This window comes from Pimephales promelas, chromosome 13 (assembly GCF_988280905.1).
Source record: "Pimephales promelas chromosome 13, fPimPro1.hap1.1, whole genome shotgun sequence".
Classification (NCBI taxonomy): Eukaryota; Metazoa; Chordata; class Actinopteri; order Cypriniformes; family Leuciscidae; genus Pimephales; species Pimephales promelas.
This window is the reverse complement of record NC_142781.1, coordinates 23,830,641-23,853,865: the sequence shown is the minus strand read 5'-3', so window position 1 is coordinate 23,853,865 and position 23,225 is coordinate 23,830,641. Positions and strand designations below refer to the sequence as shown.

The following is a 23,225-nucleotide window of genomic DNA, read 5'->3' as shown; positions in this document are numbered from 1 at the left end:
CTATATACAGGAATAAGTATAAATACACGTGATATATGAGATTTTCACAAAATAACTATTAAAATGATATATTTTTATTTCACTCTATATAAATCATCATAAAAACACAATTTAAAACATTTAATTTTAATTTAATTTGAAAGTCTGTGATGAGTAAAAAAAACTATATATATATATATATATATAATAAAAGAATCAGTAAACACAATTTTATGTATTTTATTTTTTCTATAATTGTATCTGTCTTGTGTTTTTTCCATTTCCATTAGCACTTCAGAATCAAAATGCAAAATAGAAACTGTTCACATAATGGGTGTAAATACAATGTGATTAATTGCCATTTCCGGTTAGGTGCCAAGTGGAGGAAGAAGTTTTATGATAAGATATTAAAACAAAACCCCGGGGCCCGCAAAATAGGGACCTCAGATAACACCCAAATAAGCACTCATTCTCTCAGGTCAATGTTAATGAGCCAACTACAGTAACGGATGTGACAATGTGCAGAGTCAAGCAAAGATGCTTGTCAACCTAAACTACTAATCTAAACTCAGCTAAAGCACTGGTTATGATGAAAGCTTGATCAGGTGGAGAAATTAAGAATGACTCTTTATATTAGATGAAAAACTTAAACTAAAATTAGACATGTTATAGCAAATAAGCCCAAGTACTAAAATGACTAAAACCGAAATAAAAATAAAGTTGTACAGAACCAATAAAAAATAAACTAATAAAAAAGTTAGAAGCACATAACAAAATGACAAACTAAAATAAGACAAAATATATATAAAAATAAACGTGTTCACTCTTGATTGTTTTGGGTTGCCCATTGATGCCAATGTGAATTCTGGGTCCTGAAACAAAACCAGTTGGGAACCACTGTGCTAGAAGAAGAAGTGCTTTACATTTAGTATATTAATGGCTACAGAATGACAACAGTGCTGCCCTACGGACTGAGAAAATTTACAGTGAAGCATGATACTCGCATAATCTCTCACTGATGGTTCCTTTGGTCTTGGAACACATGAGGAACCATAACGTGTAGTCAAGCAACCCCATTATATATGAAAAATGTACTGAATTCCAGAATGAGAAACAACGATTTCTGGAGCTGTTTGGAAAGGCACAATTTATTCAATAGCGATCCCTGGTCTACCACGCAATTGAGCTTTCAGAAATAATAAATGATACACTATTTAACGCAAAGAAAACATGGTCCTGTTCCTAACCCAAACCTTCCATTATAAGCACCATATTGGTAACCGTGGTCGGGCAAAAGCGCCTTGTTCATCTATCAACAATAAAAATAAAGAAGAAACACGGCACATTGTGTGACATGGCTCAAAGAATCAATGGATCACGTGGAAAAACATTTCTTCTGTGCAGAACAGAGACAATAACATCAAGTTGATGGTCAAAAGATGAATTTTCTGCCTCCTCTGTTTTGAGAGCAGACTTCTTCCCATTTATACACAACAGTCCTTAATGAAAGGCTATTTTCAGACAGAGCATATTTCAGTCTGAGAGGAACACTTATCTTGCATAATCTATCAGTGTTGACGCAAACATACTCAAAAGTCTGTCAGTGATATGACAAGAGTGTGTCAATCATCAAGAGAAGAGAAGCAATATGCATCTCTGTAAGTTGGGAGTTTTAAATAAAGTTATCTTTGATCATGGACACACTTTCTTTCCTGACAAAGAGAGTGAAACTGAAGTTTTAAGAAATTAAGAGAGCAGGCGGAGGTTGTGTTACTGAGAAAAGACTGTTAGTTTTTGACTTTTTCGACAATCAATCTATTATGGAAAACACTAAAACGTTTAATTTATGTGGTGTGTAAATAAGGAGACCACAAGAAAGATAGGACCAATAGAAAAACAGAGCAGGAAAAAGAGTCACAACGATCTTGGAAAAAGAGCGGGTGGTGTTAGAAAATGAGCAGCAGACAGATAGGTTGGTAAAAGAGGGAGGAGTTGAGCTTGATGAATAGATGTTGGTATTTTCCTTCTTTCCTTCCAGAAGCTGAAGAAACTCTACTCTTGACTGCAAGCCTGTCTACTTTACGAGCCATGGTAGAAGGAAGCAAACTCTGGCACTCTGAATTTAAGAGGCAAAAAGTAGGCCACACCAAAACATGCCAGAAAGACTAGCATTAAAGGGTTTTTCCAATGAGCAGGCAGAATTTGAGAACAGAACGTTTGACATTTCTGCTCCACCTGACCTTTCATGGAAGCCACAACCTGAGCATCTTCTAAAGTGATCAAATGTGTGTCTCACGGTGAATTGATGATAAATGACATCAGGCTTTGGGCTTTAACAAAGCCTGGGGACATCTGGATCAATCTTACACTCCGTTTAATGACTCAGAACCTAATCGTCTTAAGTTACTAATAGCAAATTTCACGTTACATTAGAAGTGAATTTGATTTGCGCTGAACGCAAGAAACGTCTGTGAGAGAAATCGGACTCAAAACAAGTTGAGTTTTTGAGTGGGTGTGTGAAACTCAATTTGTGTTCATCCTCATGGGTCGTGTTTTCGGGCTCTAAGTTAATAAAAGTTTTAAACTGCACCAAAAACATGGACTCAAAGGGAGCCCTCTGGATCAAAACACTCAATCTGGCCAATAACAAAAGGAAAACTGTCTACTGCTTATGCTTAAACCTGCAGGAAAACAATAAAATCATTTTACTGGAGGAGACTCTAAAGCCATCATAATGTTTTCTCTTTATTTTCACTAACCGTTGAAATGCTTTTCAAGTCTCCTGACTTGGTCAGAACAATTTGATTAAGATATGAAACAAAAAAGAAACTGTTTTAAACTGTTTGACTTTGCCACCTTAAGAATTGCTGTCTCTTAAATTTCATCTCACAAACTAATGTATCTGTGTTCCCTAAACACCCCAAAAGCACCCCGAATTGCATGAAAACTGCAAAACAGTGTAAAAAATATATTTTAATACATACTGATCTGGTGTCCCTTAAAGTCTGTGTTAATTCTCAACTGAAAATAGTAATAAAGCACAATAATAAAGAAAAAAATTTATTACAAAAGCCACTTCTTAAAATCATGTGCCAGTGGGAAAGACAAAACAACTGACAGAAACAATCAACACTACAGTCATGTCACTTTCAGTTTGTGGAAGAATAGTTATGGGAGATTTTTTCAAAGCAAAATCCATTGAAGTCTGGTTATCAAGCCATTCTTTCAAAGCCCTACATATATTTTCAACCTGCTTGTATTTGGCACCCTCTGCTGTTGCTACAAGAAAACACTTCTTATAAACTCTTCTAAATGAAAGGTCAAACAATGTGAAAGCATCTGTTGTCAGTTTATCAAAAAGATATTTTAACAAATCCCAGTCACACTGCACTGAATGACATGGTCAACATTAAAATAATTAAGTTTGATATGATTTATATTAGTAATATAACTTGCATACATTCGTATTTTAAATGTTATTTAGGGTAAAAAATCATAAACAAAACAACACAAAACAACTTCAGTTCATCTTTTAATTTGCATGTATTGATAACAAATGTACATATTCTCGATTTCGACTCAACAAAAATGCAAGCTATCAGTTACAATGCACAATTCTGTGTGTAAAATGAGCTTGTCAAGAACCACAAAGCCTCTCTATTAAGTCTCAGTTAAGTTTGATGGTTGTAATGTGAACTGGTTATTTGTGCGCTTCGAAGGTATAAATGGACATTGTGTTGTTTTTTTCCCCAATTTATTTCTTTGCAGCTTGGAAACGCTCACTGACATTCTCCCAGCTCACAACATTCCAGAGGGCCTTAACGTAGTCCGGTCTAACGTTCTTGTACTGAAGATAGTACGCATGCTCCCAGACATCTATCCCAAGTAGTGGGACGAGACCTCAAATTAAAGAAGAAAACAGGGTATATTAAAGTTAAAAAAAACTTTTATAGTTTTAGACTTTCTCTACGGAGTCTACCAGAATATTGCTTTAACTTTATTGTACACGGTCACTTTTTTTGTTCAAAATCAATCAATTCAAGTGAAGTCAAGTATATTTATATAGTGCTTTTCACAATATATATTGCATCAAAGCAGCTTTACAGTATCATTCAAAACATAATAACAATGTTCGTTTCTTAGTAGAAAAACATCCATAAAGTATGAGTCAATAAGGGATGTGATTGTGCGAGTGAAAAAAGCAGGATTTTTTTTTAAGACCAAGTGTAAAGCACTATTTACTTTTTAAACACATGAATCAGACAATTACTTCATGAACTACCAGAACTGTGATGAGTGACACACATAGAAATATGTTTAACAGCTATAATTTATTTCTAGAAATACAAAACAGGACATCTTAACTTATCTTTGGGGAAAATGTAAGGGCGATAACTGTTTTGTAAAGAAAACAACTGTGTTTCCAATACCGATCAATCTCATTCAGTAAATAAAATTCCACTCAAACTTCTACAATAGGAATAGGCAACATAAAATGTTTTTGTGTTTAAACTGCACATCATATTCTGGCTACACAGATAAAACAAACTAAGAACCATTTATGAATTATATTAATGCTTTTTAGGCATTAGAAAATGAAGACTACACAATATTATCAGCATGATGAATAAATAAAATTAACTGGAATAAACTGTACACAGAAAGGGAGCAGAGAATAGGACAGATCGAGATTTTCGTGCTCTTTATATGCATAAATGACCTTTTACGTGCATCCAATAAGCAGTTTAGCGCCGTAGGCTACATATGATACACAGTTTTTTTGCCTACTAGATGCACGTATTATTTTGCGTATATAAGAGCAAGCCTAATAAAAGCACTCGTGCTATAGGCCTAAATATGCAGTGCCAGGACCGAACGGGAGGCTGTCCATAACTTGGTTCTAGAGCGAGTTTAAGCACACACAAAAAACTCCTGTAAAAAAAAAAAAAACCATCACAGAAACGTGCGACATGAATCTCTTACATCGAATCTGCACTTTGTTGTTTATGATTCAACGATGACTAATCTGAACGCCTCTGGTCATGACGCTCAAACTCAACGGAAACGTGCGCGATTGGTTAGAATGCTCAACGCTGTAAAACAAAATCTAGTTTGGTGGATCGAATTAACGTTAAGTATTGTAGTTTGTTTAACTAATATTATCACTTAAACATATTCTATTATATAAATATTTTTAAATAAATTACATGAACTTCCAAAGACCCCCGATTTTATTTTTATTACTGATCTGCATGATTCACTTGGGTCTTGATTTTAGGCTGAAATAACCAGAATTCCAGATTAATCTGGAAGAATCACATCCCTGGTCAATACATCAATCCTTCTTCCAAAACGTGTTTCTAAGAAAAGTTGACATGGAGAAACTAAATCTCGAGAACAGAGGGATTTGAAATGTTGTAAAAGCGACGCGGAGATGGTATTTTCATTACCCAACAGGTGAGTAAGGTATTTTCTTTAATAGATAAATTGCCATATGCAGCTCTCTAACAGAGTTCATTTTAACGCATTATCTATTGTGAAGGTTCATCTGCAGTCAAGCAGGGCCAAAGCACAATCAAAACAATGTTCTTCTGCAAAATGCAAACTTTTTTTTACCACTAGAGGGCCAATTATTACATGTACCTTTAAGTAACATATACAACTGTTATATATAGTGATTTCCAACTCATTTTTAATGTAGGAGCAGTCGCAGTCATTTGTAAATTGAATTTGTGTGGCTTCCTGTGTCACATGCTTCCAGTCATTTTTAGCTGTACAAAACAGTTTGTGCAGCTTTATACTGCAAAATGGAATTTCTTACCATTTTATTTTATTGTATTGTTGTAACAATAAAATACACTGGTTTGCAGTGCACATAGTTTTACCATTTACAGCACTTTGATATTCTTCTAGTTATTTACCAATAGCAGCTAATGAATCGGAAGTGTCACATATTCACAGAAAAAACAGCTTCGGAGTTGAAAAATAAGGCGGAGATGGTCAACAGTCGTGATAAATTTGGAGCACTTTATGTGTATATACTGAGGGTCTTGTTAGGAGTGTATGGAAAAAATAGTGTCAACTCTAGAGATTCATACATTACCAAAATAGATCTATTCTCTACCATTCCTTAAGGAATATTTACCTGTAGTGCCCTGCAAAGGGTCTTGGTTAGGACAAGCAGCAATTGCCAGTCTTCCACTGTCTTTATTTAAGCCCAGCCAGCCCCAGCCTGAACCCTGAACGGCCACTGTGGCAGCTGACATCCTCTCTTTCATCTTCTGAAATGAACCAAAGTCACGCTTAATGGCCTCCAACAGCTCACCTGTAATACGAAAGAAACAAAGGCTTTTCAAATACAACTTTACTTTAAAATAAATGACAATAGCAGTATAAATACAAGTTCATCATGTTTAACAACATGCACATTAAGACAGTTGTCCAGGGTAAGCTGATTGAAATCTCTCACCCTGTGGTTCTCCTCCACCATTCGGGGACAGATTTGTCCAGAATATGGTATGATTAATATGACCACCACCGTTAAATTTCAATGCAGGCTGAAGGGAGACTTGTGTCGTCACATCACCTGTAACAGCAAGAGCAAACATGAAGACTTGTTATATAAGATAAAGACAATTCAAAGTCATTTGAACATAATAAATGTAAACATTTTTACTGATATTGTTTTCCACTGAACCATATACATATACAATGTATCCGCCCCACTGATCGAACAAGCACTTTGGTCACTTGATTTCAAAAACAATACATTTCAGATTGCCTATATATAAATCTATACCTACAACATCCTCACATGCAATATAGCCTACCAGCCGAGACACCTTCTTTATGTGTACAGATGTGATGTAATGATGCAAAGACATGCTCAAATTTCTAATCAGTACAGCTGGAAATCCACCAGTACAGCTGGAATTAAAAACATCATACAAGCTTCAAGCCGCTTTGAATCAAGCTAAGGCAAGCAGAAGTTTTGAAGACTGGCTGGTGGTTATGTGCTTGCTCAAAAATTTTACCCAAAAAAGTTACAGACTGCAGCTTTAAAATTAATAATATCTTAGTTCAGGAATTTTATTTAGGATGGGCTTTTTTTTTTTCCTGATCATCTTTGAGTGACATTTCTTACAATGGCCAGCAACTGAAGAACCAATATCAGGCCCATTTATGATAAAAGCAATAGCATTTGTACTTACCCTTGGCCAGTGCCTCTTGATATTTCTCCTCAGTGACATTGAGGTTGTTAACATATGTTGCATGGTGCTTGCTGTGGTGCAGCTGCATGATCTCAGCACAGATGTGAGGCTCAAGTGCACCATAGTCATACGGGAGGTCAGGGAGAGTGTGCTTCTGTCTAGAGGACACAGCACCCAAAATAGGGTTCAAGGTGGCAGCGCACCTAGAATGAATCGTAATAAAGAAAAACTATTAGATATTTGTCTATGAGGAATGCAAGTATTGCAACAACTTGGCAGGGTAACAGTCAACAAGGTTGGATTACTGTGATGAGTTGAGTTCACACTGGATTGTTTCTTCATGCAAGCAGTCAAGTGACCAGAGCAGAGGTTTTTGAAATAGGGAACATAGATTTACAAAATGCGATTTTAGAGGGCTCAATTTTTTTTAGAAAATAAGTCTATATGATTCCAGGCTTAGTATTTCCCTCACAAGATACAAATGAGTCCTTACACACAAAAAAATATATATTTTATCGATCATTTATTTTATTATACCATCAAATGTGGAATAATTAAATAAATAAAAAACTCAGGTTCAGAGTACTTTTTGCCAAACCATGACTATATATTAGTTTGGCAAATTACTCTGAGGGTATTCATATAATAAAATACTGTGGTTTTATATTATCTATTTGAGTGCCTTCTGATAAAGTTCATTACTGACTGACAAAACAGTTTTGTATGGTTAGTTCAAATAAAATATAGCATTAGCTAATTATAATTAATGGAGAAATGAGAAATGTATTAGAATTAGAATGTATAACAATTATAACAATTAGAAATGTATAACAAGCTAAGCTGTTGTTTTGGCAGCCTATAATACTCATAAGTTACACAACTCTAAATCAACTAGTAGTATCAGGCTATGAAAATGTTCCACCACCATTATCACTGATTAAAACTGCACTCGTAATGTCAGTTACGCAAACTAATAACGTTAGTATGATGTTGTTAGCTTAGTCGCTCTACCAAACACATAAAAGTGCGCAGTTTATTGATACAGCTGATTTAACAACACCGAGTATTCAGTTAGCTGCACATACAATACGAGAGCTAATTCAGACTTAAACTTTACCTGCGGGCATATCCGAATCTGCACAGCATACTCTAGTCCGTCATATAACGCCACATGCAGTGAACACCAACTGTACAATCCTAAACTCGCTCCATTACAACCTGCCCTTGAAATTCAACTTGGACTAGAGCGTACCATTATATCAAAATAGGGGTCAGACGCAAAAGTGTTTATTTTTTCTTTGGTTATGGACTGAGACGTAAATATTTTTACACGTCAAATATTAGAAGAGGCTGTTTGAAAGAATAATTTCGTTCAGTTGAGATATATAGATTGTATTGTGGTAAGTTAAAGAGGATAGAAAAAACCATGCACCCCCTGTGCCAATAGGTATAATTCAGCCAGTCATTCTAGGCCTTAGCAGTGAGTTGCAGCATTCTTTGGTTGCAGTCAGTCAGTAAAATATAATGGTTTCATTTAAGAACATAATGCATGGTTTATGACGATTGTAAAAAATAATTATATCCCTCAATTAATCCAAGTAATTGAGCAATATGGATTAATATCGAAATAACAGTGCAAGAGCAAACCGACTGTGGATTAAAAATTACTCAAGCCTTTATGACGAAGGAATCTATTGTTTCCTCATTCATGTCATGAAAAAATATATTATGCACTGGCTCATACATGTATCTGGTTAGTAAACGTCAACGTAAAGTTAACATTAAAGTGGCAGTGTTGCCTGATCCTGCAAGATAAACACGTAAAATGGTCTGAAAAACAAATCTAAATGAGCGACCACTTTGGGGACGTACAAACACTGGACGAAAGGAAGGCGCAAACTACAAAAATTATTAATAATATCATGTCTTTACTTCATTTTGTTAAATAGCCTATGTGGTGGCCCGAACTTTATGTGTGTTACGGTGTCAATCACAGCTTTTTATTTTACCATGCACTAATATATATATATATATGTATATAATCAATGAAGTTTGTATTATAAACACGTTTGTGCATACTTGTCATATTTAACTAACTTAAATGATTTCTCACTGACTATAACTGCAACATGGCAACACCAACACTGTATAGTAACGTGCTCCTCCCCCTCGACGCTCGCGCGAACAACACACTGATGCTGTGCGGCTGAACAACATCGCGCACACGCTGGTCATGGCGGACGGGTTCAACTCCGTTTAAATAAAAATCGTAGCTGCCCCCTTCCGAAAAACATACAAGTCAACATAAGCGCTTAAGATCTCATATTGGAAAACAATACGTGTCATTCTGGTTGAAGTGAATTTGGGTCTGGTAAGTGTTAAGAGTTTTAATTTTGTTATTAGAGATAAAGTGCTGCTTCTCGGAGAGGGAGAGTCTCTTCCTTCTCCGCCATTTTGTGACAGCGAAAGAGCTACAAGAAGGCGCCGGCACATTTTTATTCCTCCGCGTCCTTTCACGGTAATTTAGTGACTTTATTTTAAAAGAAAAACATGCATTGGCAACTTAAGCATCAGATATCCCCCGACAGTAACGTGGATCGTGATACTGATCAGATTGGCGCGATTGTTTGGAACGTTTAGCGTATGTAACGTTATCACTCTTTAAACTGCCGAACTCCTTTTCCATGAACAAGGTTAACTTTGTTTTTTGACACAATGATAAGCTACGTTATATTCATTGTTGACCGATATTATCAATTTACTTTCCTGTTTCGCTTATAAAAAATAATAAGCGTGGAAAAGGTGCAAGAAATCCTTCAGCAGCAGTAAACCCAATTAATGGAGCAGTTTCGTTTTTCCAACCGTACAACCATTTTTTTTTTCATTTTCACTGCGTTTTTACGATCATTATTACGAATGATTGATTATAGGCATTTAATTATTGCAATTGTTGCATTCTATAAAAATGAGTAAATCGCTGGTTGTCGTGGCCTATATTTGTAGTTGAACATGTGTAGGCGTGTGAAATCCACGCAACTGCCTTTAGACCATTGCTGCATAGTGTTGCTCGAAAAAATTGTGTATCTTTGAGTTGTTTTACCGAATGCTTGATTTATGTGCTTCTTTGCTTCACAGGGATCAGAATGACCAATGAAGAACCTCTCCCGAAGAAGGTGAGCCCATTGTCGCAGTCTAATCTGATTATATGAATCTCTTACCGCCAACAAGATCCCTTTTATAAATCTTCATTATTTATTTATTGTCCTGGCAGGTTCGCCTTAGTGAATCTGACATGAAGACCCTGACCCGAGAGGAGCTCTGTACTAGGTGTGTAACCATTCTGGTGTGCAATAATCTCTGTATGTTGAAGCTTTCCTGATTGTAAAGCTGATTTGATTTGTTCCTGGTGTAGATGGAAGCAGCATGAAGCTTACGTCCAGATGCTTGAGGCGAAATATGCTGATTTAAACTGTAAGTTTGCACATCCCAGATGTTCTGAATTATTAATAGTCTTCAACGGTTTACTCGTTCTATGAGTGTTCCGTCTTTGTGTTTTCTAGATGTTATATATTTCTGTTGTGCAGAAAATAAAATGTTGATAACTAATGCACCTATTTAATGTTGAAATGTTTGCAGCCAATGATGTGACAGGCCTTAAAGAGTCTGAGGAGAAGTTGAAGCAGCAACAGCAGGAATCTGCACGCAGAGAGAACATTCTGGTCATGAGGCTTGCTACTAAAGAGCAGGAAATGCAAGATTGTACAGTAAGTGTGTTACTACATCTCCTAATTTACTTCTGCTTCATGGTCCGTTCTTATTGGAGGAAATAGGTTGATTTGCTCGAATGATAATGTGTTTCGGATGGACAGTAGTAGATGCTTCCATTTCCGAAGCATGTGGATATAGAAATGAAATGAATTTAAAGGTTCTCTAAGCGATGTGGGGCCAAAACATTTTTGTCACATACATCAAACGTCTCCTCACTATCGGCTAGCTGCCTGTCCCCTAAACACACTGTAAAAAAAACGCGGTCTCTGTAGACACCACAGGCTCCAAAAATGGCAACAAAAACAATCATGTCTCACCCGGACCACGAAACCTAACAAACAGTGTTCCAGCCAATCACTGGCAAGAAGTATTTGAGGGTGGGTCTGGGGGGTTAGTGTGCGTGCACATGAAGGGGGTGTGTGTGTGAAGGAGATAGAAGCATCAGAGGGAAGTTTGAAAAATGGCCGACACACGACCAAATAGACGTCGTTCTGAAGAACAAATTAAAAAGAAGAAGGAGTCGGATAAAGAACGTGCCAAGTTCCGAATTTACATCGGTAGCAAAGCTTTTGAACGATGGCGAGAACTCCGGCGGCAGAAGGGCTTACAGTCCGACATTCAGGTTTGCTCTGTTTTTGCTGGACAGGTGGGTAACGTTAAATTGTTTTTTTTTCTTCTAAATTGATGGTTTATGTTCGCCAAACCCACACAAGGATATAATTAGCTAGAAATGCACGTTCACAATTATTTCAGGAAGCACGGAAGGGAGGGGGAGGAGATGAGATGCGGCGGAGGGAGGGTCTAGCTATCCTCCGATTTGTTTGAAAATATTCCGAACGTCAACAACACCCAGGATCGCTCAGAGAACCTTTAAGTGTAAATAGTTCACACGCAGCATTTGCATTTGATCTTTCTACTGACTTGTTTGTGAAGCAACACTGTACATTTACCTAAGCAATAGCTGCTGTTGTGTTCTAGTCAAATGTGTTTCCAAATGTTAGTCATACAAATGCTCACTGTAATTAATCAAAGTTGTTGTATGGAAGCAGAAATGAGAATATTGTTTCCAGCATTTCAAAATGGGTAAATAGTTAGAGAAGCTGGCATAGAGCAATAAAAACTTGTGTTCCGGTAATTATTAACCAAATGTTGTGATTTGTTAAGGTTTGGTTTGGTGGTTTCAATCCTTGTATACTAGCTTCAGAGCTAAAGAGTCCCTTTTTTACAGACTGGGCATTGCATCACTTGTGTTCACTGGCGTTGATATGCTGAGATTCAAGATTCATTCTAATGGTCTCTTTTACTTTGCAGACCCAAATCCAGTACCTGAAGCAAGTCCAGCAACCCAGTGCAGCTCAGCTGAGATCGTCCATGGTGGACCCAGCCATCAACTTATTTTTCCTCAAAATGAAGGCTGAACTGGAACAGACTAAAGACAAACTGGAGCAAGCCCAAAATGAACTGAGTGCCTGGAAATTTACACCTGATAGGTAAACTAAAATAACTCCCCCCTCCAAACAAAAAGTCAAGACTTTCCTGATTCAACCCCCACCTTCTCCTCTGCAGGAGTGCAGATAATGGTGGGGGAAGACTGAAATGTTTTGCTCACAACGAGACTCAGACTTTAAAGCCAAAGCTCAGAACAAAAGACATTTTTCTTTCGTATTGCCCTGCTATTACACATACCGTAATGTAAAGTCAGAACAAAACACGACAGTTTTGGTCAGGTGACACTTTTGTTTCAGCTCTTTCTCCCCCTCACACCCCTCATGGTACAGAAGCCTGAAGGAATCGGGACTGTTCCTGAAGAGGTGGTCACGTCGGAAACGCCCCCCTTCCAGCCCCAACAGCCCATGTTAGAAAGCTTCCTGTAACAAAAAAAGGCGGCCTATGAAAGACTTGAGCAAAGCGTTGGCTCTGGAACTGATTGAACTGTAGTTTAAAGATCACTGATTGAACATTTAAAACATGACATGGCCCTACTAAATGTGTTGCAGAGGAATATGCCCCCATTTAAACTCCATCGTAGACACCTTGAGACTCTGGTTAAGAATCTAGAATGTAACAGGGAGGTGGGAATGTAGTGTGATCCAATGAAATGGGGGAGGAGTTAAGCAATCTTAAGACTTTGGGGGCAGAAGCCTTTATGATGTAAGACTTTGGGGAAGGAATCAGACTTTCTGATCTGCAGTCAAAGACTTTGATACATGTTCATCTCACAGGTGCGACATACGGTACAGTGTCTTAAACCTTCTACTTTTTTTGTGTTCTTAATATTATACTTTGTTTTGCTCTGGAAATGCACCTTGCATTTACAGCAGTGTGGTTCAAATGAATTGACCGAATTTAAATTGGCTCTCGCGCTGCTGCAGATGCAAACATAATTGTCCTTTTCAATGTGAATGCAAATGTCCAATGTGTGTTAGAGGAAACTATTCAAGCTGTTCAAATGTCTTGTGTATGATGATTTGTACTTTAACTTGTGCACCTTTCTAATCACTTTTTATTTACTTTGTTTATTTCTCTCGGGTCACGTTTAATTCCTTTGCAGGTATTTTGCTCGGTAGTTATTTTATGGCGAGATTACATTTTGACTTTATAGCTGCATTTTAAAATCTGTGATTCAAGAGTAGTTTTAGAGCTTCTACTTTGCAAATCTATGAAAACAACTTGGTCACGGTAATTTTCTTTGTTGCCAAGTCTCTTGAAATATTGTCTGCTCTAAAGGGGCATTAAATAATTCATCAGAAATTTCATTGGTGGTTAGCTGCAGTTTGTCCAGAAAAGATGTTGAACCAGTTTAAGGAAATAGTCCATTTTTACCTCACATTTTATTTGCGCTTAAATGTTAAATGCCAGCAATTGCTTTGATGAAATTATTCCAAGTCATTTATTTTGAGGACGGTAGTATTAATAACTACTGTATTTAACACGAAAACATCCTAGGTACCATTGCATTCAAGGTTGAATGGTACTGAATGCATCTCTGTACAGTATATCAATATATCAGTTCAGTCTCTGCTGAGTTTTCAGTAGAAAAGGGTTGCATTTACTTGCACCGAAATAGAAGAGTAAAAAATGCTATTGATTTAAATGACGTGCTCTTGCACATCCGGTTTTGCAGTTATTTTATCTCAATGATAATACAAGAAATTGCATTGCCTTCTGTTGGGAAAATGTCAAACATAACTTTTTGCCTGCTGTCATTTAGTAAATGACCAGTCACAATAGCATTAAGCCTCAGTTGATGCAATCAGTGTCCTGTTGCTCATAGCTGGTTTTAGATTAACAGGTAGGTACTAATTTTAACTGAATCTGTGAACATCTCTGCTTTTAGATTTTTTTTTTTTTTTTATGAATTTGGTCAATGGCCTATTGGAATGCTTCCATGCTAGATTTGTTCAGATGTTTGCACTTGGTTAAACTTGATTTGGTCTGATAACTGTTCATTCATCTCTTCCTAGAATTGTTTGAACTATTACTGGATTTTCTTGTTTGTCGTTGACCGTTTACATGCACACAAGGAAACTGCTTATCAGTCATAGCGCTTGCTTGCACTTTGTTTGCAGTGCGTTCTTAAAATGCTTATACATAGGGCATGATTGGTAATTGGCTTTCTCCAGTCTGTTGTTACTCTAGTTGTCTGATCTTTTTCATGTGCACTTTTCAAATAGATGGAAGAAACCCTACTTATGCGTTATCATGTCTAAATAAGACACATTCTCTGAGAGAAACCCAAGTGTGTTAAACCATGTTTTCTGCAGAACTAAGCCATTTTCTTAGGTGCATGTAAACTCTACTGGTCAACAATATTTACCAGTCTGGTCAATGGAGAATTTGTTGTAAACTCTTTCCCGGTTGGCTAATGTTACCACCCAGTTCATAAAAGCAGTGGCCACTTGTATTTACCCTGTGGCCATGTTCACGATGTGATGTTAGACTTGTTTCCCTTGCAGCCAGACTGGTAAGAAGCTGATGGCGAAATGTCGCATGCTGATCCAGGAGAATCAGGAGTTGGGCAGGCAGCTGTCTCAGGGGCGCATCGCCCAGCTGGAGGCCGAGCTCGCCTTGCAGAAGAAGTACAGTGAAGAGCTCAAGAGCAGCCAAGATGGTGAGCCAAAGCCTTTCTCTGGTCATCTACTCAATTCATGGTTAGTTTTAAACAGACATTGAATTCACTTACTTTATTTTTCCCTTTGCATTTTATGTGGTCCAGAGCTGAATGACTTCATTATTCAGCTGGATGAGGAGGTGGAAGGCATGCAAAGCACCATTCTGGTTCTTCAGCAGCAGTTGAGGGAGACCAGGCAGCAGATGACTCAGAATAACCAAACCCCAGGCACTTCAAGTGGAGCTGGTCCGAGCAGAACTTCCCCTTCAACGGCCTCCGAACCTTCCATTCAAAGTGAACCTATGAACACCTCAAGCTCAAATGTGGGGAAAGACTGCGGAAGGGTGTCCAATGGACCCGCCAACGGGAACTCATCTCAGAGGGCAGTGTCTGGTTCCAATCTGTATAGGGAAGCAAGCAGTGCAGATGAAGATTACCCACCATCACCCTCTGTCTCCAGCCCCACCCATGGTGGCATGTCAAAACTCTCCAACCACTCGGAAGATGCTGTGAGCCAGAGGGGCGGAGAAGGGTACATGACTCAGCTAAGTGCAGGCTATGAGAGCGTGGACTCACCTACGGGCAGTGAGACATCAGTGACCCAGCACTCGAATGACACAGACTCCAATGCTGACTCCCATGAGGCCGCTGCTGTCTCCAAAGGCAGCAGGACTGCGGGTATGCGGCACAGCACTCAGAATGGCCTGGACTCATCTGCAGCAACAGTTGCCACCAATGCCTCCACAGGGTCTGTTTTGTAACATTCTTAAAGATTTGTTCTTTTTTTTTTTCAGTAACTCATGACAAACAAGAAAGTCACACACTAGGCCAGTTAGTTCTTGTTTGAGAAATGGTCAACTGCATCACTTTTGTTTTCTACCTGACCTCCCATCATAACCTATTTCAGTGCATTTGCAAGATGCTCAAAGCTGATTACGTTTATAAAAAAAAGCAACATTGTGTTTGTATATTTGATTTTTTTTTTTTTAATGAATGACTTTTAAACCATTTTTCACTGTCAAAGTAATATGAACACTTGGTTATGTACTGTTCATTTGCTCTCTCGTTAGAACTCTGAAATCATTTAGCTACGTGTGATGTATCGTATCATAAAGCTCAATTAAGTCTTGAAGCTGCAAGTTCGGAGAGTCCTTAGTTTCCTGATGTTGAACTTTTTGTTCCTCTACATGACGAGAGAAAACATTTTTGTTTGACTTGTGTGTAGTTTTTTTTTTAGATGTATCTTGTTAAATTCTGATTTCAATCATTTTCATGTACTGACCAAATATCAATAAAGAATTTTAATATGACTCAAACCTTGCTTTGATTTTCTGTTTTGAATAAATTCTATCAAAATCATTCCATTAATTTATCAATGCATTATGTTAAGTGATGGCTTGATGTTTTTCCTGATGTAAATTAACGTTAATACTTAAATTATTGAAACATATGTTTTAAGTTCAGAGTACATATACGACGGTTTGCTGCACTTTTTGTGAACCGTCCACGCCATAAGATGGCGCTACACAAAAATAAAACCAACTTAGATTTCGATGATGCTTTCGTACTCTTACAAAATGAATGAGACAGCGTGAATAGGAGGCTCCTAGAAACAACCTGCATATAAATAGAGAACCAGCCCACCAAACATACGAGGAACCTGCGGGGTAAAACAGCGCAGCGCTACAGCAAAGATGAATACGGACGCGATTGTTATTATTTCCGCTGCCAGGACTCCTATAGGTAAACTTCATCTCATGTCTAGTATCATTATATTTTACACACGATACTAAGCAGCATCTCTTTGTATCTATTAACTGTTACGTTAGGTTATCCTGTTGCAGCTTGTTGACAGATTATACTAGAAAGTTTGCACTCCTATGTCACTACAAGTTAACCAAATGATCTGTACGATTAAGTTGATGAAAGAGTGTCGGTTAGCTGTAATTTTTAACCGTCAAAATATGCGTCTTATTAGCTTATTTTAATTAGCTAACGCTCTAGCTACACGGCAGTATTGAAGCGTCTCACTATGGTGCAGAAGAAACGTAGAGCTGCTGTGATTGGTTGCTGTGCGTTCTTCCCATTGTTCTCGAGTTCTGATTGGTCAATTTATTATATCGCCATGGCCAGGAGAAATTTTATGATTGGTGAGGGTCAGCCAAACCTCATAATCACAACATATACAGGAAATATACTTGTATATAATTAAAATTAGTTTGCACAAATCTGTCTATTTGCACATGGAGCGTTTGCTCTTTAAATATTAACCCTTCATGCATTCAATTATATTAATTAATTAAATGTATAATTAAATGTTCAGTTAAAACAACAGAACAAATATGATTAGCCTATTTTATTCACAGGGTCATTCAATGGAGCACTTAGCAGTGTACCCCTCCATGATCTGGGGGCATTAGTCATTAAAGATGTGCTGAAGAGAGCCAATGTAAAGCCAGAAGAAGTCTCAGAGGTCATTATGGGTCATGTCCTCACTGCAGGTAATAATATCATAGCACTACATGTTGTGTACTCTAGTTTGTGGATTGAGAGTCATCCCTTAGCTTTTCCTACTTTGACTCTATTAAGGTCATGGGCAGAACCCTGCCCGGCAGGCAAGTGCTGGTGCTGGTATACCTTACTCTGTGCCCGCATGGAGCTGTCAGATGATCTGTGGATCTGGCCTAAAGTCGGTGTGTCTTGGTGCCCAGTCCATCATGACGAAAGAATCCACTATAGTAGTAGCAGGAGGGATGGAGAGCATGAGTCGGGTAAGATATCTATGACACTAATCTTAAAGTAAAAAGAAGGCACATTTGAGTCTACATTAGTAAAAACATGTATCTTGATCTAATGATAACCATGCAACATCTTCTGTCAGACTCCTCATATAGTGCAGATGAGGTCAGGGGTGAAGATGGGAGATGCTACTTTGCAGGACTCTATATTGACTGATGGACTCACAGACGCCTTTTACAATTACCACATGGGATTCACGGGTAATTTCTTAAAACATATTGCCTATCTCTATTGTGCACGTTAATATTATAATTGATCTAGTTTTGTTTGTGTGCCTGTGATAGCGGAGAATGTGGCCAAGCAGTGGGGGGTGTCCCGTGAGGCTCAGGACCAGTTTGCTGTGACATCACAGAACAGAACTGAAGCAGCTCAGAAGGCTGGTTATTTTGACCAAGAGATTGTGCCAGTCACTGTTCCCTCAAGGAAAGGCAAGAGGCTCTTTTGTACCTTCAATAAAAAGGTTTTATATGCACTTCTGTTAAAAAGTTAATTAAAAAAAAAAAATGTAATATTGTGAAGTATTATTACAATGTAATGGCAAAATGTTCTGCAGCCATAACTCCAGACTTTAGTGTCACATGATCCATAAACATTGCTCAAGAAGATTTATTTATTATTGTCAATGTTGAATCTTTGCTGAATAAAACTATTAATTGCATTAAAAAACACACACTCACCTCAAACAAAACAGCAGTGAATTCATTCAAGTCAGCGTTGTACTGCAAAAAAAAAAAATATCATAGATATCATAATCATAGAAACACTTTAAGCATAAACATTCACAATTTTTTTTATATGCTTGGTACAAGAAACTTGCCTAAGAAAGCTAAAATTAATTAATTAGATTGTATTTTCTGAAAATGTCTCAATATCTTTTGTTTTCAGATACTTTTTCAAGTGGATTGTTTTGCCTACTTAAGCTTGAATTTATCTGTGACTGAATATAAATTCAAATGAAACCTTTGTTACCATATCAGGTCCAGTCGAGGTCAAAGCTGATGAGTTTCCTCGACATGGCAGTAATATTGATGCTATGTCCAAACTGAAGCCCTGTTTTGTGAAGGATGGTTCTGGTACAGTGACAGCTGGCAATGCATCTGGTAAACAGAGATGTCTTTGACACTCAATTATAACATCTTCATTGCATACTGATGAGACATTAATGTGCTTTTCTCCATTGTTATGACTTTTGTTTAACAGGCATAAATGATGGAGCTGCAGCTACTGTTCTCATGAGCCAATCAGAGGCTCGGAGGCGGGGTTTAAAACCAATGGCACGCATCATTTCCTGGGCTCAGGCAGGCCTTGATCCTTCAGTCATGGGCACAGGGCCAATTCCAGCCATTAGAAAAGCTGTGAGTTTCTGTTGAGTCATCACAGGTTTTAATTCAACCACATGAATGAAGAAAGAATGCTTGTAATCAGTGCTTGGTCCTGAAACGCACACTATGCTTACAGGCACTCAGAGGACCAGTATAAGCCATTAAAGACCCAGATTTAGAGTTTCAAATACATCTAAAACGTTGAGCAGAATTGTCCATTATTATAAGAATGAGAAATAATAGGATTTTATATACTATGATATGATATAATTATAATTGTGTGTGTGTTATGATTTATGCTGCTATATTGTTTGTTTGAGCTTACTTTAAGATACTTTTTAGAAATTATTTTGGGTGCTTTATAATGTAATATCACTAACATTTATGCATTTAGCAGACGCTTTTATCCAAAGTGACTTACAAGAGAGGAGAAAATGATAACATTAGCTAATTCAATCAAAATGTTTTGTGCTATAGCCCTCACCAATTTATTGTTAAAAGCCGATTTGTTTTGCACTTGCAGTTATAGTGTTTATTGACGTGAATTGTATCTACTTTCCAAACAGGTTGATAAAGCCGGATGGAAGCTAGACGAGGTGGACCTGTTCGAGGTAAATGAAGCGTTTGCTGCTCAGTCCATTGCAGTGGTACAGGAGCTCGGTCTAAACCCTGACAAGGTGTGTGATTTCCTCCACTATATACATGCATATATATCCACACACTAGGGTTGCCAACCGTTCCGTATAATACGGAATCGTCCTGTATTTGACACGTAAAAGTATTGTTTCGTATTGAACTGATATGGAGCACACTTTGTTCCGTATTTTTGAGAGTAAATTCAGTGCAAATCCACGACAGACGCATAGCTTCTAATAAATATGTCAGACAGACTATAGCCATGTTTCCATCCACTTGTCAATCGAATTATCTGAAATTCGGTTAAAAAACTCATGCGGATAAAGCTGGTGAAAGTGTGTTTCCATCCAACGGCTTTAAAGCAAATAAAAACCTGTACGTAATGACGTCACATGCTGTTTTGCGATCAAATTGGTATATCGAATTGATTTGAGACATTTTAAGGTGTTTCCATTTATTTTCGCACTGAATCGAACAACATTCAAGGAAACTTTTGCGAACAAAGTTTTGTTAGACAAAACGGATCGCGCCATCTACCAAAAATGATCAATATTTCACAAGTTAAAGGCTAATAATGCTTATGTGCCAGCTGATAATTTGCGACATATGAATGGGATAATGTATGCGAGGCGGTTGTTGGTTGTATTCGCTATAACAACCGCCTCGCTATATATTATCCTGCTTATTAGCCTACATATAAATCAACCAAATAAATAAATAAATCAATAATTTGACACAAAATATTGACTTAAAAACGAGTTTATTGATTTAAAAACGAGTATTGCTTCTGCTAAAGAAAATAGTCTGTTCCGTCTCTGAACTGCGTCCATGGCAACGGTGTGTTATACTAGAAGCGCCGCAGTCTGTTAACTAGAAATAACAGACCACATTCTACATTACAATTCAACCAAGCCACGTAAAAACAAGCAAAACTAACCTAAGAAAACAGCGACGCTATAAACATTGCTATGATGATGACGATGCATGTAAATGCCCGACGACAGCGGAGGTGACTGTGGTTTGGGAACGACAGCGCTCCATCAGTTCTGGGAGATCGTGGTTCACGGAAACCCTTTGGTTGAAGCATCTTTTTGCTTTGTCCACTTACATCTGTCTTTGTTGACATCCGCCATGTGTGCGCAAACAGACTGGCCGGAAATGAACTCGTCTTCTGACGTGTTGCAACCATAAAAGGGCATAAAACTTAATCGCAATTCATTATTTATTCGGCAAAGAACGTTTCCATCAGCTTTTATCGCATTAGCCGTATATCGATCAAGAGAAAATCCGATGAGACCGAACGTATTTCATTTGAGTCGATTTTCATGAAATTTCATCGAATTTTACTGTTTCCATAAGGCATTTTTCATTCGATATCACTTAATTCGGATAAAAACGTGTCGATGGAAACATGGCTTATGAATGAACAAAGACCTGCTATAATGGCAAATTATGGACTATCAGAGGCCACGCCCGCTTGGTGGGCTCTGTCGTGTAATTGGTCACGCGACAGAGGAACCCGCTCCATTGGATGTGCAGTTGCCGCAGTGCAGCCTATGAGCGAGCATACGCTCAATGTGCTAGCTGTGCAGCTGCAAATTGTCTATGCTGCAAATACGTTTTACACAGGCTTCAGTAAATAGAGGAAAAGGAGTTTCTGAAGACATTTGTAGGCTATAAGAAAAACTACTAAATTAAAAATATTATTTTTTTTTGCACTGGAAAGAACATTCTAGAAGTGTAATTCTATTGAATAAGGCTACAGAAAACGGTTGTGTTTTCCGAAAACTTGGACATTTCTTCAAATGCAGTCCAAGCCAATGAGTTTTGAATGTTATTGTATTAGTTAAAAATAAAACGTATTATAAATTAAACATATCCATGGTTCATTGTTGGCAAAATGATCATGATAGCCTTTATATATCTATGTGGTTCCGTCTTGCATTGATTCTGCCTACTTTGCTAATCTATAAACATTTATTAATATATAGGCCTAATAAGTTGTATTATGATATGCTATAATGTTTGATACAATATTCAAACATTACAATATTCACAAGGGGTTCACAAATATCATTTCAGGGGTTATTTTTTAAAAATGTTCTTTTAGACCCCCCCCCCCTCCCCACCCCACCCCCCACACACACACACCCATCCCATAATTTAACATTTCATTTGTCTCTTTCCCTTCAGGTTAATGTGTGTGGAGGTGCGATCTCTCTTGGACATCCTCTTGGGATGTCTGGCTGTAGAGTGTTGGTGACCCTGCTCCATGCGCTTCAAAGGACAGGGGGACGGAAAGGGGTCGCTTCACTGTGTATAGGTGGTGGAATGGGGATTGCTATGTGTATAGAGAGAGAATAAGGGCTGAATAATCCTGATATAAACAAATGACCACACTGTAATCGTGTGCTTTTAATCAGGCCTTGAAACCAGTTTCCATATTCAAAAGACATGTTTACAAATCTTTAACATGTCATGGTGACACTAAAGTACATAATAAGTTAGTAATGTAAACCTGTAGTATAATTTACACATGACCAGTTCTGTTTTTTGGTGTAAAATCATCTCTAATGTATCAGAGTGTATCTGATGTATTTTGCACTTAAGTCTAATGTATTCCCTTCAGTCTTTAGTGATTTGTGCAACATAAAGATGACTTATTGAAGTATACCAGCTTTAATGACATTCCTTTTTTTGTGTGTTAATCGTCTATGGTTGCTGAGTTACTCTTATAGTTGAACTTTTATTGGTGTTTAAACTGGGCCTGTCCATGTATTACACATGCATATCAATGATAACCTGATTGGATTATGAAAATCATGGTGTGGTTTCTGTGTAGTAATCGATCAGTTGAATGTAGTCAATTGGTTTGCAAATTTCGAACAGGACCTGTTTACACTGTACAATAGAAACCTGCCTTAGAGAATGTCAAATGTGCCAAAAAGGCTAAATTAGCCTCTTTCCTGTGCTTCCAATAGGCTGCTTTTAATAATCTTTCCCAATGTTAATTGTACCTCAGGGGAAAAGCTGTTTACATATTTAGCCTGCTGTACTCTAAATCTATTCACCTAATAAAGAATTCAATGGAGAGCAATGTGTCCTACAGTCAATACAGGGCCACTTTTTTGGGTTAATCGTCTAGAAATGTTCATGCACATTTTACAGATAGCTCTTTGTGATTTTATTTTAATCAGGCATTTTGCAATTTATATTCAAAATATACATCAAAACAACTGTTTAAGCCCAACATCACTATATTCAGGTAATATCAGTCAGTAAATCTATACACTGTAAACAAGAATGAGTTGTTTCCAAAATAAAATAATACAGTTAGTTAGCAAACATGATGCTATACTTTTAAATATTCAGTTGTTTTTATAGGAACATTAACCTTAT

The 23,225-nt window shown here is 37.5% G+C and overlaps 3 protein-coding genes across 4 annotated transcripts; 2 read left to right on the top strand and 1 right to left on the bottom strand.

The window, feature by feature from the left end:
• Positions 1–3,498: 3,498 nt before the first annotated feature.
• Positions 3,499–8,454, bottom strand: sod2 (superoxide dismutase 2, mitochondrial). Its single transcript, XM_039693116.2, has 5 exons — positions 8,308–8,454; positions 7,191–7,393; positions 6,449–6,565; positions 6,125–6,304; positions 3,499–3,879 (listed from the first exon to the last, which is right to left on the bottom strand). Exons 1-5 carry the CDS (start codon positions 8,334–8,336, stop codon positions 3,734–3,736), a joined length of 675 nt encoding a protein of 224 aa, XP_039549050.2. The 5' UTR covers positions 8,337–8,454; the 3' UTR covers positions 3,499–3,733.
• Positions 8,455–9,372: 918 nt separating this feature from the next.
• Positions 9,373–16,379, top strand: wtap (WT1 associated protein). 2 transcript variants are annotated; one of them, XM_039693117.2, is made up of 8 exons: positions 9,373–9,561; positions 10,326–10,363; positions 10,462–10,517; positions 10,603–10,661; positions 10,827–10,954; positions 12,270–12,448; positions 14,915–15,069; positions 15,175–16,379. In XM_039693117.2, exons 2-8 carry the CDS (start codon positions 10,334–10,336, stop codon positions 15,828–15,830), a joined length of 1,263 nt encoding a protein of 420 aa, XP_039549051.2. In that variant the 5' UTR covers positions 9,373–9,561; positions 10,326–10,333; the 3' UTR covers positions 15,831–16,379. The 2 variants fall into 2 exon arrangements, with proteins under 2 accessions (XP_039549051.2, XP_039549052.2); XM_039693118.2 differs by lacking the exon at positions 9,373–9,561 and adding an exon at positions 9,617–9,708.
• Positions 16,380–16,639: 260 nt separating this feature from the next.
• On the top strand, positions 16,640–22,919 carry acat2 (acetyl-CoA acetyltransferase 2). Its single transcript, XM_039693119.2, has 9 exons — positions 16,640–16,812; positions 17,436–17,570; positions 17,659–17,840; positions 17,951–18,068; positions 18,153–18,296; positions 18,846–18,968; positions 19,069–19,223; positions 19,757–19,867; positions 22,020–22,919. Exons 1-9 carry the CDS (start codon positions 16,764–16,766, stop codon positions 22,188–22,190), a joined length of 1,188 nt encoding a protein of 395 aa, XP_039549053.2. The 5' UTR covers positions 16,640–16,763; the 3' UTR covers positions 22,191–22,919.
• The last annotated feature ends 306 nt before the right edge of the window (positions 22,920–23,225 follow it).